The 14,431-nt window shown below is 43.6% G+C and overlaps 1 protein-coding gene across 1 annotated transcript in view; it reads left to right on the top strand.

The window, feature by feature from the left end:
- The first annotated feature begins 2,924 nt into the window (after positions 1 to 2,924).
- SLC44A4 (solute carrier family 44 member 4) overlaps positions 2,925 to 14,431 on the top strand; it is a 64,527-nt gene continuing 53,020 nt past the window's right edge. The window contains exon 1 of the mRNA XM_087708447.1: positions 2,925 to 3,087. Within this exon, the coding sequence (XP_087564573.1) occupies positions 3,045 to 3,087 (43 nt within the window). The 5' untranslated portion in view covers positions 2,925 to 3,044. The remainder of the gene's footprint in view (positions 3,088 to 14,431) is intronic.

Genomic DNA, 14,431 nt, shown 5'->3' with positions numbered 1-14,431 from the left:
CGCGACCATTCTGCGCATGCGCAGAAGTGTCCCCTCGGTGGGCAGTGCCTGCAACTGATCCGGGTTGAACTGGGAGCAACCCACCTCTGATACAGATAGTCATTGAGTTATGACCATTAGTTCAGCACCTGTTACAGTGGCACTTGGCAATAGCCATAGCACTTAGATTTACCATATTATTCAGAGTACAATACAATACAATAGCAGAGTTGGAAGGGACCTTGGAGATCTTCTAGTCCAACCCTCTGCCTAGGCAGGAAACCCTATAACATTTCAGACAAATGGCTATCCAACATCTTCTTAAAAACTTCCAGTGTTGGGGCATTCACAACTTCTGGAGGTAAGTTGTTCCACTGATTAATTGTTCTAAATGTCAGGAAATTTCTCCTCAGTTCTAAGTTGCTTCTCTCCTTGATTAGTTTCCACCCATTGCTTCTTGTTCTACCCTCAGGTGCCTTGGAGAATAGTTTGACTTCCTCTTCTTTGTGGCAACCCCTGAGATACTGGAACACTGCTATCACGTCTCCCCTCGTCCTTCTTTTCATTAAACTAGACATACCCAGTTCCTGCAACTGTTCCTCATATTTTAGTCTCCAATCCCCTAATCTTCTTTGTTGCTCTTCTCTGCACTCTTTCTAGAGTCTCCACATCTTTTCTACATAGTGGTGACCAAAACTGAATGCAGTATTCCAAGTGTGGCCTTACCAAGGCATTATAAAGCGGTATTAACACTTCATGTGATCTTGATTCTGTCCCTCTGTTTATGCAGCCTAGCCTTATGTAACCTATAAGATGCGCTCCCTCCCCCAAAAGTGGACCGAAAAGTCTGTGTGTCTTATACAGTAAATATTGTTGCGGGGGGACGGGTTGGTGCGGGACTGATCAGCTATTCTAGAATGGGCTGTGGCAACAAATGGGCCATGGCACACACGGATTACGGTGAATGGGTGGCACCAGCTGTAACAGTCGACTGCCGTAACAGTCTCAAGTGTGAAAACAGTCATGTCACTTTTTTCAGTACCATTGTAACTTCAAACTGTCACTAAATAACTGTTGTAAGTCAAGGACTACCTTGACTTAACAGGGGAGTTAAGTGCTTTTGCTAAATATTCTCTCTCTTCCCCACCCCCTCCCAGTTTCTCTGCTGAGCATTTTCATTCCAACACAATGCAGCGGCGGGGGGGGGGGTGTCAAACTTAAGGCCCCAGGTCAGATTTAAGCACCCTGTGGGCTGCATCTGGCCTGGGGGGGCTGTCCTGGAAATAGCAAAGAACCAGCTCGCAGTGCCTCTAGCAGCCAAAATGAGGCATGGAGGGCCACACACCCCCCAGGGCCCGTTTTTGGCCTGGACGGCCTCCTGCAGCACCCAGCTGGCCAAAACGGGGTGGAGGGCATGTGTAGCCCCCCCTGCTCTGTTTTGGTGGGCAAAGCAGGCCAAAAACATTAACATTAAACAATGTTAAAACCATTATCCACGGGCCTGCCTCTTTGCCTTTTCAGGGGATCAATCCAAGTTGTCCCAAATATGCTTTTTCAAGAGGAAACTGGACTTTCTCTCCACACATCATCCTTAGTGAAGTGTGCAAACCAGCATCTTCATTTCCTGTGTTGGATGAGGAGAGCACATCTTCTGTCCTGATCACTTTTTACAAAGGCACGATTGCGAGTTTTGTAACAAACTGCATCACTATTTGGTTTGGTGACAGCAGTGCCTCAGATAGAAAGTCCATACAGAGAGTGGTGAGGACAGCTGAGAAGAGTATAGGAAACACACTTCCCGTTATTCAAGATACTGCTTATGTGCTATGTGCTTAGAGCTCAAAGAATTGTTAGAGACCCCTATATTTCTATTTACGGACTGTTTATGTTGCTCCCCTCTGGGGGGGGGGATTTTCAAAGTATTTCTAGCAAGACTACCAGATTCTGTAACAGCTTTGCTCCCTATGCCATCTGTCTGGTAAACTCATAAGATTCATTTTTCTCTCCATGTACACATATACATCTGGACTATGTGTTGTTTCACTATGTCATATATGTGGGTATATACATAATTTTGTATTTATTTATTTTGTCATGCTTATGTATATTAGAGGTGGAGAGCCTTTTAGAGCTGTATGTAACAAAATTCCATTTTAATCTATGTGTAACCTAAGTGTACATTCCAACTGACAATAAAGTTATTCTATTCTATTCTATTTTCTATTCTACTCTACTTTCTATTGTTTTTTTCTTTAGCAATAGCAATAGCAGTTAGACTTATATACCGCTTCATAGGGCTTTCAGCCCTCTCTAAGCGGTTTTACAGAGTCAGCATATCACCCCCACAGTCCGGGTCCTCATTTCACCCACCTCGGAAGGATGGAAGGCTGAGTCAACCTTGAGCCGGTGAGATTAGAACCGCTGAACTGCAGATAACAGTCAGTTGAAGTGGCCTGCAGTACTGCACCCTAACCACTGCACCACCTCGGCTCTTTGAAGAAGTTTCACTCTCATCAGCTTCTTGGCGCTCCCACCATCCAATCAGAGCTGAAGAAGTTTCTTGGATGAGAAGCAAAACGTCTTCAAAGAAAAACCAGAAAGTTCAATTGGCTCTTTGTGGGGGGTGGGAAGAGTCACCTTTGGGACAACCATGACCTGGATGACTGAGACTCTCCATAGACATTTACACCCAAGTTCTTCCTTTTTCGGTACCCGCAAAAGTCCAGCTAGCTCGTCCTGACCTGAATCTAAAGGGGGGGTGAGGTGAGGAGACGGTGCAAAGCGAGAAGAAGCTCCGAGGCGTCGGCGCTGAAGGGGTTAAAGCGGCCTTGGCCGGCAGGGGGCGTGGCCGAGGCGAGCGGCAGGTGAGCATAGCCCGCAGGTGTGTGGCTCGACGGGGGGGGCGGGGGCCGCGGTGACGTCAGCGTGGGCGGAGCACTGCCAGGCAACAGGTTCCAGTTGAGAATCGCCCCGTTCGGAGACTTCTGCGATCGCTCGCCCGCCTTCCATCCTTCCCGGACTCTGCGCAGGGTCGCTGTGGGAAAGGCGCCTTCTCCGGCTTCGACATGGGCAAAAAGAAAGAAGACGACGAGGCTTCCGACCAGTACGGTGAGGTCCCGCGGTGGATCGCGGCTCTCGGGGGACGGGGAAGGGGGAAAAAGTGGGTTGAGGCTGGAAAGTCCAGTGGTTGGAGCAGATCCCATCTTTTACCTCCCCCCTCCCCTCATCCTGGCTTTTCTTTCTTAGACTTTTAAGACCCGTTGTGTGGAGTGTGAGAAGGGCAAGCAAGGGGAGAGAGCAAGGGAATCTTTGGTAATAGGAGGATTTGGGAATGAGAAAGAAAGAGAGAGAGAGAGAAAGAGAGAGAGAGGGAGAGAGAAAGGAAACAGAGAGGAAAGGAAGAGAGAGAAGGAAAGGAAAGGGAGAGAGAGAGAAAGAAAGAAGAGAGAGAGAAAGAAGGAAAGAGGAAAGGGAGAGAGAGAAGGAAAGGAAAGGGAAAGAGAGAAAGAGAGAGAGAAAGAAAGAGAAGAAAGGGAGAAAGAGAGGAAAGAGAGAGAGAGAAAGAAGAGAGAAAGAAAGAAGGAAAGAGGAAAGGGAGAGAGAGAAAGAGAAAGAAAAGGAAAGAAAGAGAAAGAAAGAAAAAGAGGAAAGGAAGAGAGAGAAGGAAAGGAAAGGGAGAGAGAGAAAGAAAGAAGAGAGAGAGAAAAAAGGAAAGAGGAAAGGAGAGAGAAGGAAAGGAAAGGGAGAGAGAGAGAAAGAAAGAAAGAAAGAAGAGAGGGAGAGAGAAGGAAAGGAAAAAGAGAGAGAGAGAAAGAAGAGAGAGAGAAAGAAGGAAAGAGAGGAAAGGGAGAGAGAGAAAGAAAGAAAGAAAGGAAAGGAAAGAAAGAGAAAGAAAGAAAGGAAAGAAAGAGAAAGAAAGAAAGAAAGAAAGAAAGAAAGAAAGAAAGAAAGAAAGAAAGAAAGAAAGAAAGAAGTTGGAAGTTGGAGCTGTTGGGGGGAAAATGAACAGCTGGCAACTTTTAGTAGATATCTTCACACTTTTGGGTGGACACACTTCCCGTTTTAATTCCTGGCTCTGCTGGCAAGAAACTTTGGAATTCAGCCAGGAAAGAAGAAGAGAAACTGTCAATGGAAACTCGGTCTCAGCTGATATCTTTCTTACAATCTGGTCCTCGTTTTAACAACCGCCACTGAGCCCCACATTTCCCTTGCTGAGTGAGACGGGGGCTAAGCGAGTTTTGCCCCATTGTATAACCTTCCTCGCCACCGTTGCGAAGTGAAGCACCGCAGTTGATTAAGTTAGAGGTGGCGCAGTGGTTAAATGCAGCACTGCAGGCTACTTCAGCTGACTGCAGTTCTGCAGTTCGGCTGTTCAAATCTCACTGGCTCAGGGTTGACTCAGCCTTCCATCCTTCCGAGGTGGGTAAAATGAGGACCCGGATTGTTGTTGGGGGCAATATGCTGACTCTGTAAACCGCTTAGAGAGGGCTGAAAGCCCTATGAAGCGGTATATAAGTCTAACTGCTATTGCTATTGCTAGTAACCCAGTTGTTAAGGGGAATCCGGCCTCTCTGTTTTGCTTACTCAGAAGGTCGCGGCGACCCTGGGGACGCAGCGACGGTCATAAGTATGAATCGGTTTGCCAAGCGTCTGAATTTGGATCGCGTGACTGTGGGGATGCTGCAAAGGTTGTAACTGTGAAAAATGGTCATCCGTCAGTTTCTTCAGTGACTTTGTAACTTTGAACCGTCACTAAATGAACTTTAGTAAGTGGAGGACTACCGGTATTTGAAATTCACTTAAAGCCGCTGTGCTCTGCCTGTTCTTTGCTGGGTTTTAGACAGACGATTTTAATTTGAAGAAACTTTCTATAAATTTCTTAATTTACTACAGTACAGGTAGTCTTCGAGTTGCAACGGTTTGTTTAGTGACCTTCAATGTTACAATGGCACCGAAAAAAGTGACATGGTTTTTTTTCTTCACACGCCCATTGTAGCGTCCCCATGGTCACGTGATCAAAATTTGGAACCTTGGTAACTGGTTCATATTTATGACCGTTGCTGTGCCCCAAGGTCATGTGATCAGCTGTTGCGACCTTCTGACAAGCAAAGTCAATGGGGAAGCCAGACTCACTTAACAGCCAGGTTACTAACTTATCAACGGCAGTGATTCACTTAACAACCGATTGTAAAATGGAGCAAAACTCACTTAACCAATGTCTCACTAAACAACAGAAATTTGGGGCTTAATTGTAGTCGTAAGTAGAGGACTACCTCTCACGACTGCCTGTACTTTTGTGCGGATATGTGTGTCTTTGAATCCATCTTGACTCCTGGAGATGGCCTATACCAGAGGTGTCAAACTTGATTTCATTGAGGGCCGCATCAGGGTTGTGTTTGACCTTGGGGCGGGGGTGGCCAGCTCAATGTCACTCATGTCGAGGGCGCCTGTGGTGGCCCAAGTACTTTGCCAGTGAAAACGGGCTCCCGAGCTCCGTTTTCGGCTGAAACGGCCTCCTGCAACCCACTGCCACTGAAAATGGAGCTCGGGGGTGGCCCTCCCACGCTCCGTTTTCACTGGCAGAGGCACCACAGTCTGGTCCTTTGCTGTTTCCAGGGTGTCCAGCGGGCCAGATCTAAGCACCTGTAGGCCTTGAGTTTGACACCCCTGGCCTATACATAAATGTCTGCAGGATTCTTTTTTGTGTGTGGGGACATTTTGGAAGTGGTGTGTGTGGGAATGGGTGTGGTTACGTGTATGCCGCACAACTGGATGTGGATTCTTGGCAAGTGCTTGGATTAGTCCCTGCAGTTTTTCTGGCAAGGTTTTGGAAGTGGAACGAATATATGCGCGTGACTTTGATCAGGGTTGACTCCTGGCAACTTCCTGGATTGTCTCTGCAGATTTTGGGAGGCAAGATTTTGGAAGGGATATGTGTGAATGCCAGAGGTGGGTTGCCAATTTTTTTACTACTGGTTCGGGCACATGCACAGAACAGTGGTGGGATTCAAATAATTTAACAACCGGTTCTCTGTCCTAATGACCAGCTGGGTAGGCATGGCTTGGTGGTCATGTGACTGGGTGGGTGGGGCCAACTTAACATCACTCAGGTCGATGGGTGCTTCCTCTTAGCTGTTACAATGTAATAAGGGTTAACCAGAGAGGCAGTTTCTGTAAGCAGGCAATAAAGATTAGACTAGAAACAACACCAGAATGCTTCCTTCTTGCTTTCCTTACAGGATTAGCTGGCTGAATCCCACCACTGGTGCAGAAGCTTCTGCACATGCGCAGAAGTGTCCAGGTGGGTGGGCGGAGCCTCCTGCCACTGTTACTACCGGTTCGGCCAATCCGAGCTGAACCAGCAGCAACCCACTTCTGGTATATGCCCTTGGGCCAGTTTCACTGGCAACGTCCCAGATGGATGGATGGATGGATCTCTGCAGATTGCTTGGCAACATTTTGGAAATGGACTCTGTGCCTTTGATCAGAGTCCTGACAACTTCCTGGAAATACCTTGTCCCGATTTTGGAAGTGCTTTGCCGTTGCCTGCTTGCTAGGGCTGAGAGAGAGGGACTGACTCAAGGTCACTCACCTGGCTTTGAGCCCAAGGCGGGACTAGAACTCACAATCTCCCAGTTCCTTAACCACTACACCAAATTGGCTGTCTGCATTTTGAAGTGGGAAGGCAAATGTTATCGTATTTATTTATTTGGTCTTTAGTCCACCTTTGTTATTGCATATAAATTATTAAACGTGGCAAACATACCAGAGATGGTATTCAGCAGGTTGTGATCAGTTCTGGAGAACCAGTAGCGGACATTTTGAGGAGTTCGGAAACCCGGCAAATACCTCCTCTGACTGGCCCCGCCCCCATCTATTCTCTGCCTCCCGAGTCCCAGCTGATCGGGAGGCAATGGGGATTTTGCAGTAACCTTCCCCTGGAGTGGGGAGGGAAGGGAGATTTTACAGTATCTTTCCCCTGTCACTCCCACCAAGCCACGCCCACAAAACTGGTAGCAATAGCAATAGCAGTAGACTTATATACCGCTTCATAGGCCTTTCAGGCCTCTCTAAGCGGTTTACAGAGAGTCAGCATATTGCCCCCAACAATCTGGGTCCTCATTTTACCCACCTCGGAAGGATGGAAGGCTGAGTCAACCCTGAGCCGGTGAGATTTGAACCGCTGACCTGCTGATCTAGCAGTAGCCTGCAGTGCTGCATTTAACCACTGCGCCACCTTGGCTCCTCCTGGTAGTAAAAATTTTTGAATCCCACCACTGAAACTAATCCTAGTGATGAAGATTCTCACTCGTCCAGGTAGAGTTGCTTGGAAGTTGAGCCATGGCAACTGATTCCCCCTAACCAGCTTGCTGGAAGAAGCTACTGAGACAAGCAGCAAAACATTTCAAATAAAAAAAAAGAAAATGTGGTCCAGTTGCCATGACTCAACTAACCAACGTACCTAACTTCCTCCTCATCTTTTCTCCACAACAAACCACCCAGTGAGATGAATTGGGCTGAAGAGAATGACTCACCCAAAGTCACCTAGTTGGTTTATGTGCCTCAGATGGGACTTGAACTCCCAGTCTCTTGGGTAGACCAGGACCCTTTAAACCACTAGGCCACACTGTCTCTGAATAGCAGAACATAAGTTGGTTTGCAGAAGGATTTTGAATTCCACATCTGGTGCCCTCAGCATGAAAGAGTCTTCAACCCGCCTTTCATCCTCTCTTGTCAGTCAGAATGAAACCTTCAGGGCTAAACTGTTTGGTGGGTGGACGCTTGTGAAAATATACCATGTTTTCCCAAAAATAACACAGGGTCTTATTTTATTTTGATCCCTGAAATAAGCACTTGGTTTTATTTTCGAGGAGGTCTTATTATTTTTGAGGTGCAGGAGGCGGCGAGCGTGGTCACCTCATGGCTGCTGCTGTGTTGCAATTTTTTCAGAGAGGGATTATTTTCGGGGAGGCCTTATTTTAGCGCATGCGCTCAAAAGCCCGATTGGGCTTATTATCCAGGGAGGTCTTATTTTCAGGGAAACAGGGTATCAGAAAGCAAGGCTCCTTTTAATGCCAATTCATAAGTGTGTTATGTATGTGTGTGGGTAGATATATATTTTCTTTTGAGAGCAGGAAACAGAATTTCATTTTTAATGTGTGCCAGTGTGCTCACAGTAAAAAAATTGACAATAAAGGTTACTTTACGAAGCACAGTGTCAATGTTAATCACGGAGATGGGTTTACCCATCATTCCTGACCAATGTTTCATATCCTCAGTAACGTTAAAAGTGACAATAAAGTTATTCTAAAGTCTAAGTCCAACTTTAAGGCGTGTGGACTTCAACTCACATCTGAAAGTAGCTGTGGTCAAGAAACATTGTTCTAGATTATCAAATGATGATCATCGATGGTTTGTTCCCATTATCTGGGTTCACCCAAACCACTGAGCAAAAACTAAAATCGCATGATGCATCTTAATTTATTATGGGATATTATTATCTCAGACACATCAAACTGGATGTACATAGGGGAGGTAAAAAACTCAAGAATAGTGACCGTGGTTATGTGATCAAAGCTACATACATTTTACATGCAGCATGTATGTTAAAGAGGAGCAGAACTTGACTTTTTTTTAACTTTTGTCCTCCCTCCCTTTGCAGGAACCTATCTCTTTTTTTTATATAACTTCATAAAGTGTTTTTGAAAGTTTAAAAAAAAAGCTGATAGGAAGGGGTATTTAAAACAAGCCATTATTTACCATCCTTTGTAAGCAAACTAAAAAAAAATGGACTGAAATACACATATTAATTCAAAAAATGTTGAAGGTCACTATACAATTCAGACCAGAGAAATTTTTGTTGGACTAATGGACAAAAATCTTGGACAAATTGCATGAAGTTTTGTTTTTACATGGGAACAACAACAACAGGATTTTAAACCTGATAGAATTGCCTGGCTTCTGTGGCTTGTGGTTCTGATTAAAGAATAGATATTGACTAAATTTAATTTTGCAGGATCTGATCTGGATCGGTCACCGGGCCCTAGAGGTTTTGTCTTCCAAGCTTCCAGACTCATGCTGGAGCCTATCTTCAAGGAATTTCTCTCTAGCAGAGTGTGTGCTGTTCTCTGTGTGGTATTTATAGTGCCTGTTGTAAGTGGCTTTTTAGATATTGGTTGGGGTGTGCCGATAGCTGACTTTTAACTCATTATCTGTCATTTGCTTGTGCTGCCCAGCCCTCGCTGCTAAGTACTTGATAGGCTGGTGGTAAATCAGCCCTCCTGTTGATTGACGAGGGGCCTGTTTCCCAGGCTTCAATCCCTTTCCTGGCTGTCTTTGTGCCTGCTCGTCCAACAATCTTAGTACCTACGAAATTGAATGCCTGCTTGGAAGACAAAACTCCGGTGACTGACCCAGACTGGATCCTGCCACATTATCCGGGGACATTTATATTCACCTCCGTTTGTGAAATTTAATTTCATTTGGATTTAATATCAATTGGAAGACTCTTTTGGACTTTTTGCGCCAAACATGATGTCATAATTTAGGGGTTTGAGTATTAGTAGTATTTATAAATGCCTTGAAAAATGGAATGTACATTTTAGTTGTAGAGTGAAAGTTGAGCTTTTATTTATACCTACTAGAAGTTGAAAGTCATTTTTCTATATAGAGAGCCTTGATGGCACAGTGGTTAGAATGCAGTGTTGTAGGCTAACTCTCTGCTCACTGCCAGGAGTTCGAGTCTGAGTGGCTCAAATTTGACTCAGCTTTTCATCCTTCTGAGGTGGGTAAAATGAGGACCCAGATTGTTGGAGGGTAAACTGCTTATAGAAAAGACTGTAAAGCACTATGAAGTGGTATATAAGTCTAAGTACTACTGCTATTGCTATATTTTGGTTTTTCTCTTTCTTTCTTTCTTTCTTTCTTTCTTTCTTTCACTTCTATCAGACACCTATTCTTTTACTTTAGTTATAGGTAGTCCCTGACATACAACCACAACTGAGCCCAAAATATTCATTGCTAAGCGAGGCATTTATTGAGTTTTTTTTTCCATTTTACGAGATATCTAGCTATAATTCTTATCAGTTAGTAACACTAACTGATAAGTTAGTAACATTGTTAAGTGAATCTGGCTTCCTCGTTGACTTCGCTTGTCAGAAGGTTGCAAAAGGTTGACCCCATGACACCGGGACACCGCAACCGTTGTAAATATGAGTCAATTGTCAAGAGTCTGAATTATGAGGATGTTGCAGAAGGTCATTAGTGTGAAAAATGGTCATGTTACTTTTTTCAGTGCCGTTGTAACTTTGAGTGGTCACTAAATGAACTGTTGTATATTGAGGACTACTGGTAGTTGATTCTCCGTTTCAAGACCTTCTAAAATTGGGGGTCTTTAGTATTTTTCAAAGTAAAGCTAGCCTTCTAGCTCCTTCTGCTAAAAGAAAACCCAGGGGATCTACTCAAAATTCCTTCCCTAACCACCTCATGATTTCAGAAACTGGCTGTGCGGTTACTAGGTTTCATACGCAACAAATATACTTCCTCATTGAGGTAACTGAGTCTCCTGAACACTTCACTAATCTTAGATCCTGTAAATTCTTCTGTTATAGCATCCCTTAGGTAAATTGACTTAAGTTATTGAAGCACCCGGAAAAATATCTGTCAGGTATTTGGCAAACACCTTCAAGATTTGCTCTTGTTGACGCTCTGATTGTACTAGGAATTAGTGTATTCTTTTTTCCTCTTTCCTCTTCTCTTTATCTCTCTCCCTTCCTCTCTCTGTGTGTCTCTCTGTCTCTTTCTCTCTCCCTCTCTCCCTCTCCCTCTCTCTCTCTCTCTCTGTGTCTTTCTTTCATTTTCTCCCTCTCTCTATTTCTCTCTCTCTAATAATAATAATAATAATAATTCTTTATTGTCAGTGCACAACATATGTACAATGAGATTGGTTGACCTCCTTCAGTGCACACACCCCAACACAATACAACCCACAATGAAGATCAAAAAACAGGATATATATATCCACTATATATATATATATAATATATATATATATATATATATATATATATATATATATATATATATATATATATATATATATATATATATATATATATATACATACACACACATACATACATACATACATTACAACACAAAAGAACAATAGACACACAGCCAGTACCTCAGCCACACAGGAGGTTACAAAACAGCTGACTAATCTGCAAACATCAGCTCCATCAACTAATCAAGATGTTACAACACAGCCAGCCAATCTGCTTGCAGCAACAGAGCCAGTACTCCACACACCCCCACCATTATTTATAGAGGGACGGCAGCTCCGATCACGCTTTGCTCGCACAGGCACGAGGCCGAAGACACCAGCCTGAGGATGACGAGTGGGACCTCGTCGAAATGTCGCCAAGATACTCTCAATCTTACTCTCAATCAATACTCTCACGGGAAAAGACCCGAATACACCAAAACCTGCATACCTGTTCCTGTGAAAATCTACGAAGATAGATAGATAGATAGATAGATAGATGATAGATAGATAGATAGATAGATAGATAGAGATATATAGATATAGATATAGATATAGATATAGATATAGATATAGATATAGATATAGATATAGATATAGATATAGATATAGATATAGATATAGATATAGATATAGATATAGAGAGAGATATAGAGAGAGATAGATAGATAGATAGATAGATAAATAGATAGATAGATATAGATATAGATATAGATGATATAGATATAGATGATATAGATATAGATATAGATGATATAGATATAGATATAGATATAGATATAGATATAGATATAGATATAGATATAGATATAGATATAGATATAGAGATAGATAGATAGATAGATAGATAGATAGATAGATAGATAGATAGATAGATAAATAGATAGATAGATATAGATATATATATAGATGATATAGATATAGATGATATAGATATAGATATAGATGATATAGATATAGATATAGATATAGATATAGATATAGATATAGATATAGATATAGATATAGATATAGATATAGATATAGATATAGATATAGATATAGATATAGATATAGATATAGATATATAGATATCCCATACCCAATAAATCATATTAACAGACACCCAGTCCCATTACACCAGTGTGAACATGTTACACATTGTGCCGGCCCTGACGTCCACCGTACTGCTTAGTTATGATGTTACTTCACATTCATGGATAAAAACTGTTCTTCAGCCTGTTTGTATGCTTCTATATCTCCTTTCCGATGGTAGGAGGGCAAAGAAGTTCTGACCAGGGTGTGAGTCATCCCTGAGGATTTTCCTCACTCCTCTAAGGCAGCGAGCCCTGGTGACCTCATCTAGTGGTGTCAGGGGGGGGGGGGCAGCCCGGGATGTTCACCACCCTCTGCAATGTCCTTCTATCCGCATCTGTCAAATCAGCTTGCCATACCGTGATGCCAATAAGTGAGGACGCTTGAGCTATTGTGGAATGCTTTTTTGAAGGTCTTTTGCCGTAGAAAATATCTTGGCTATGAGAAACGAGGAAGTCTGTTAAAGATTGCAAGCTTATTAAAAAGGGAAAGTCAGCAGGGAGGAGAAGCTGTTCTTGAGGGAATGAGGGGCACAATACCAGAAATGTCAGTGATCAAATGGGTGTAATAATTTACTTTTATAATGTTCTGTCAGCGTCTTAGACAAGAGTTCTGCATGTTTATCTTTATTTTATTCTGTGTCACCTTTCCTGGTTGGTCTAAAATTAGACCTGCAATCATGTGGGGAAGAAAACAAAGTCTAATCTCACATTAATTGTTTCCCAGAAAAACAAGATTGGCCACAGTTTTTTTTTTATACAGGCCACGTCAGATCAGCCATGGGAGAGAGGGGCTAGATGTTAAAGTCAGGATGATGGCACGATTGAAGCCCCATTCTTTTTTATTGGCTGTTGCACATGTTTAACAAAGCGGGAGGGAGGCAGATGGTTTCTGTCACACCATCCTGGCACCAATTTGACTTTTTAAAATCTTGGCAGACATTCCTAAGCTGCCATGTTCTTTTCTCTGCCCCTTCTGAAAAATAATGGGGTTCCCCGATGTGATGAATCAGGCAGTAAGAGGGAGGAAGGAAGCAAGGAAGGAATGGAGGGAGGGAGGGAGGGGGGGAGGGAGGGACAATGAGGGAGGGAGGAAAGAAGGAAGGAACAGGGGCAGAAGGAACAGAAGGAGGGAGGGAGAAAGAAACGGAGGAAGGAACAGGGAGGGAGTGAAGGAGGGAGGGAGGAAAGAAGGAAGGAACAGGGAGTGAGTGAGTAAGTGAGTGAGTGAAGGAGAGAGGGAGGGACAATGAGGGAGGAAAGAAGGAAAGAACAGGGCGGAAAGGAAGGAGGGAGGAAGAAACGGAGGAAAGAAGGAAGGAACAGGGAGGGAATGAAGGAGGGAAGGAGAAAAGAACAATGAGGGGGGAAGGAAAGAAGGAAGGAACAGGGAGGGAGGGAGGAAAGAAGGAAGGAAGGGATGGAGTAAGTGAGTGAAGGAGAGAGAGAGGGACAATGAGGGAGGAAGGAAAGAAGAAAGGAACAGGGCAGAAGGAATGGAAGGAGGGAGGGAGGAAGAAACAGGGAGGGAGGAAGGAAGGAACAATGAGGGTGGAAGAAAAGAAGGAAAGAGCAGGAAGTGAGTGACTGAGTGAGTGAAAACAGGAGGAAGGAAGGAATGGGCTTTAAAATATAGCTAATTTACTTTCGGGTTATACATTGTTATTTTTAAAATGAATCAACTCAACTTCCTTTCCTCAAATTTAGAAAGAAAGAAATATTAGCCCTGAGCCTTTCACATCAGAGTGCCACCTAGGTCAACCCAGACATTATTTTGGATGCTCTCAAAATTAATATTTATACTTTGGATATCATATGATTCATAGTCTTGGGGCTACTTGCTGAACATGCCTCAGAAGATGTGAAATAGAGAAAAGTCTAGTCTTAGGAACAGAGTTTTACACAAAAAAGTTCAATCATTTTCTCCCGGACAAGGTTGGGTGGTAGCTTCCCTCAATTTCCTGGAGGGCAACAGGCACAAGATGAAATGGCACAGGCCAGGTTGGATCGATCGTGTCTCAGATGGCAGGATTTAAGCACCTCTGAATATCCGACCTAGCTTTCTGAGCAGAATGGTGGCCATTTCCTTCCCCCCCCCCCAAGGAAAGACGGAAATAAACACGCCTCAAATTTGCCCTGGGTTAATTCTTACAGCTCTGCCCGAATTCATAGGTGTGTGTATATGCATATACTTGCATCGTTTATACATTTATTTAATTAGTGGTCAGAATGCAGTACTGCAGGCTACTTCTGCCGGCTGCCAGCAATTTGGCAGTTCGATCCTGACCAGCAAGGAGTTTCCATCCTTCCGAGGTCGGTAAAAATGGGGACCCAG

The sequence above is a fragment of the Thamnophis sirtalis genome, unplaced genomic scaffold, assembly GCF_051295495.1.
Source record: "Thamnophis sirtalis isolate CommonGarterSnake01/CBP01778 unplaced genomic scaffold, rThaSir2_p1.2 scaffold_3, whole genome shotgun sequence".
NCBI lineage: Eukaryota > Metazoa > Chordata > Lepidosauria > Squamata > Natricidae > Thamnophis > Thamnophis sirtalis.
Note: the sequence above shows the minus strand (reverse complement) of the source record. Positions and strands in the feature narration are given on the sequence as shown.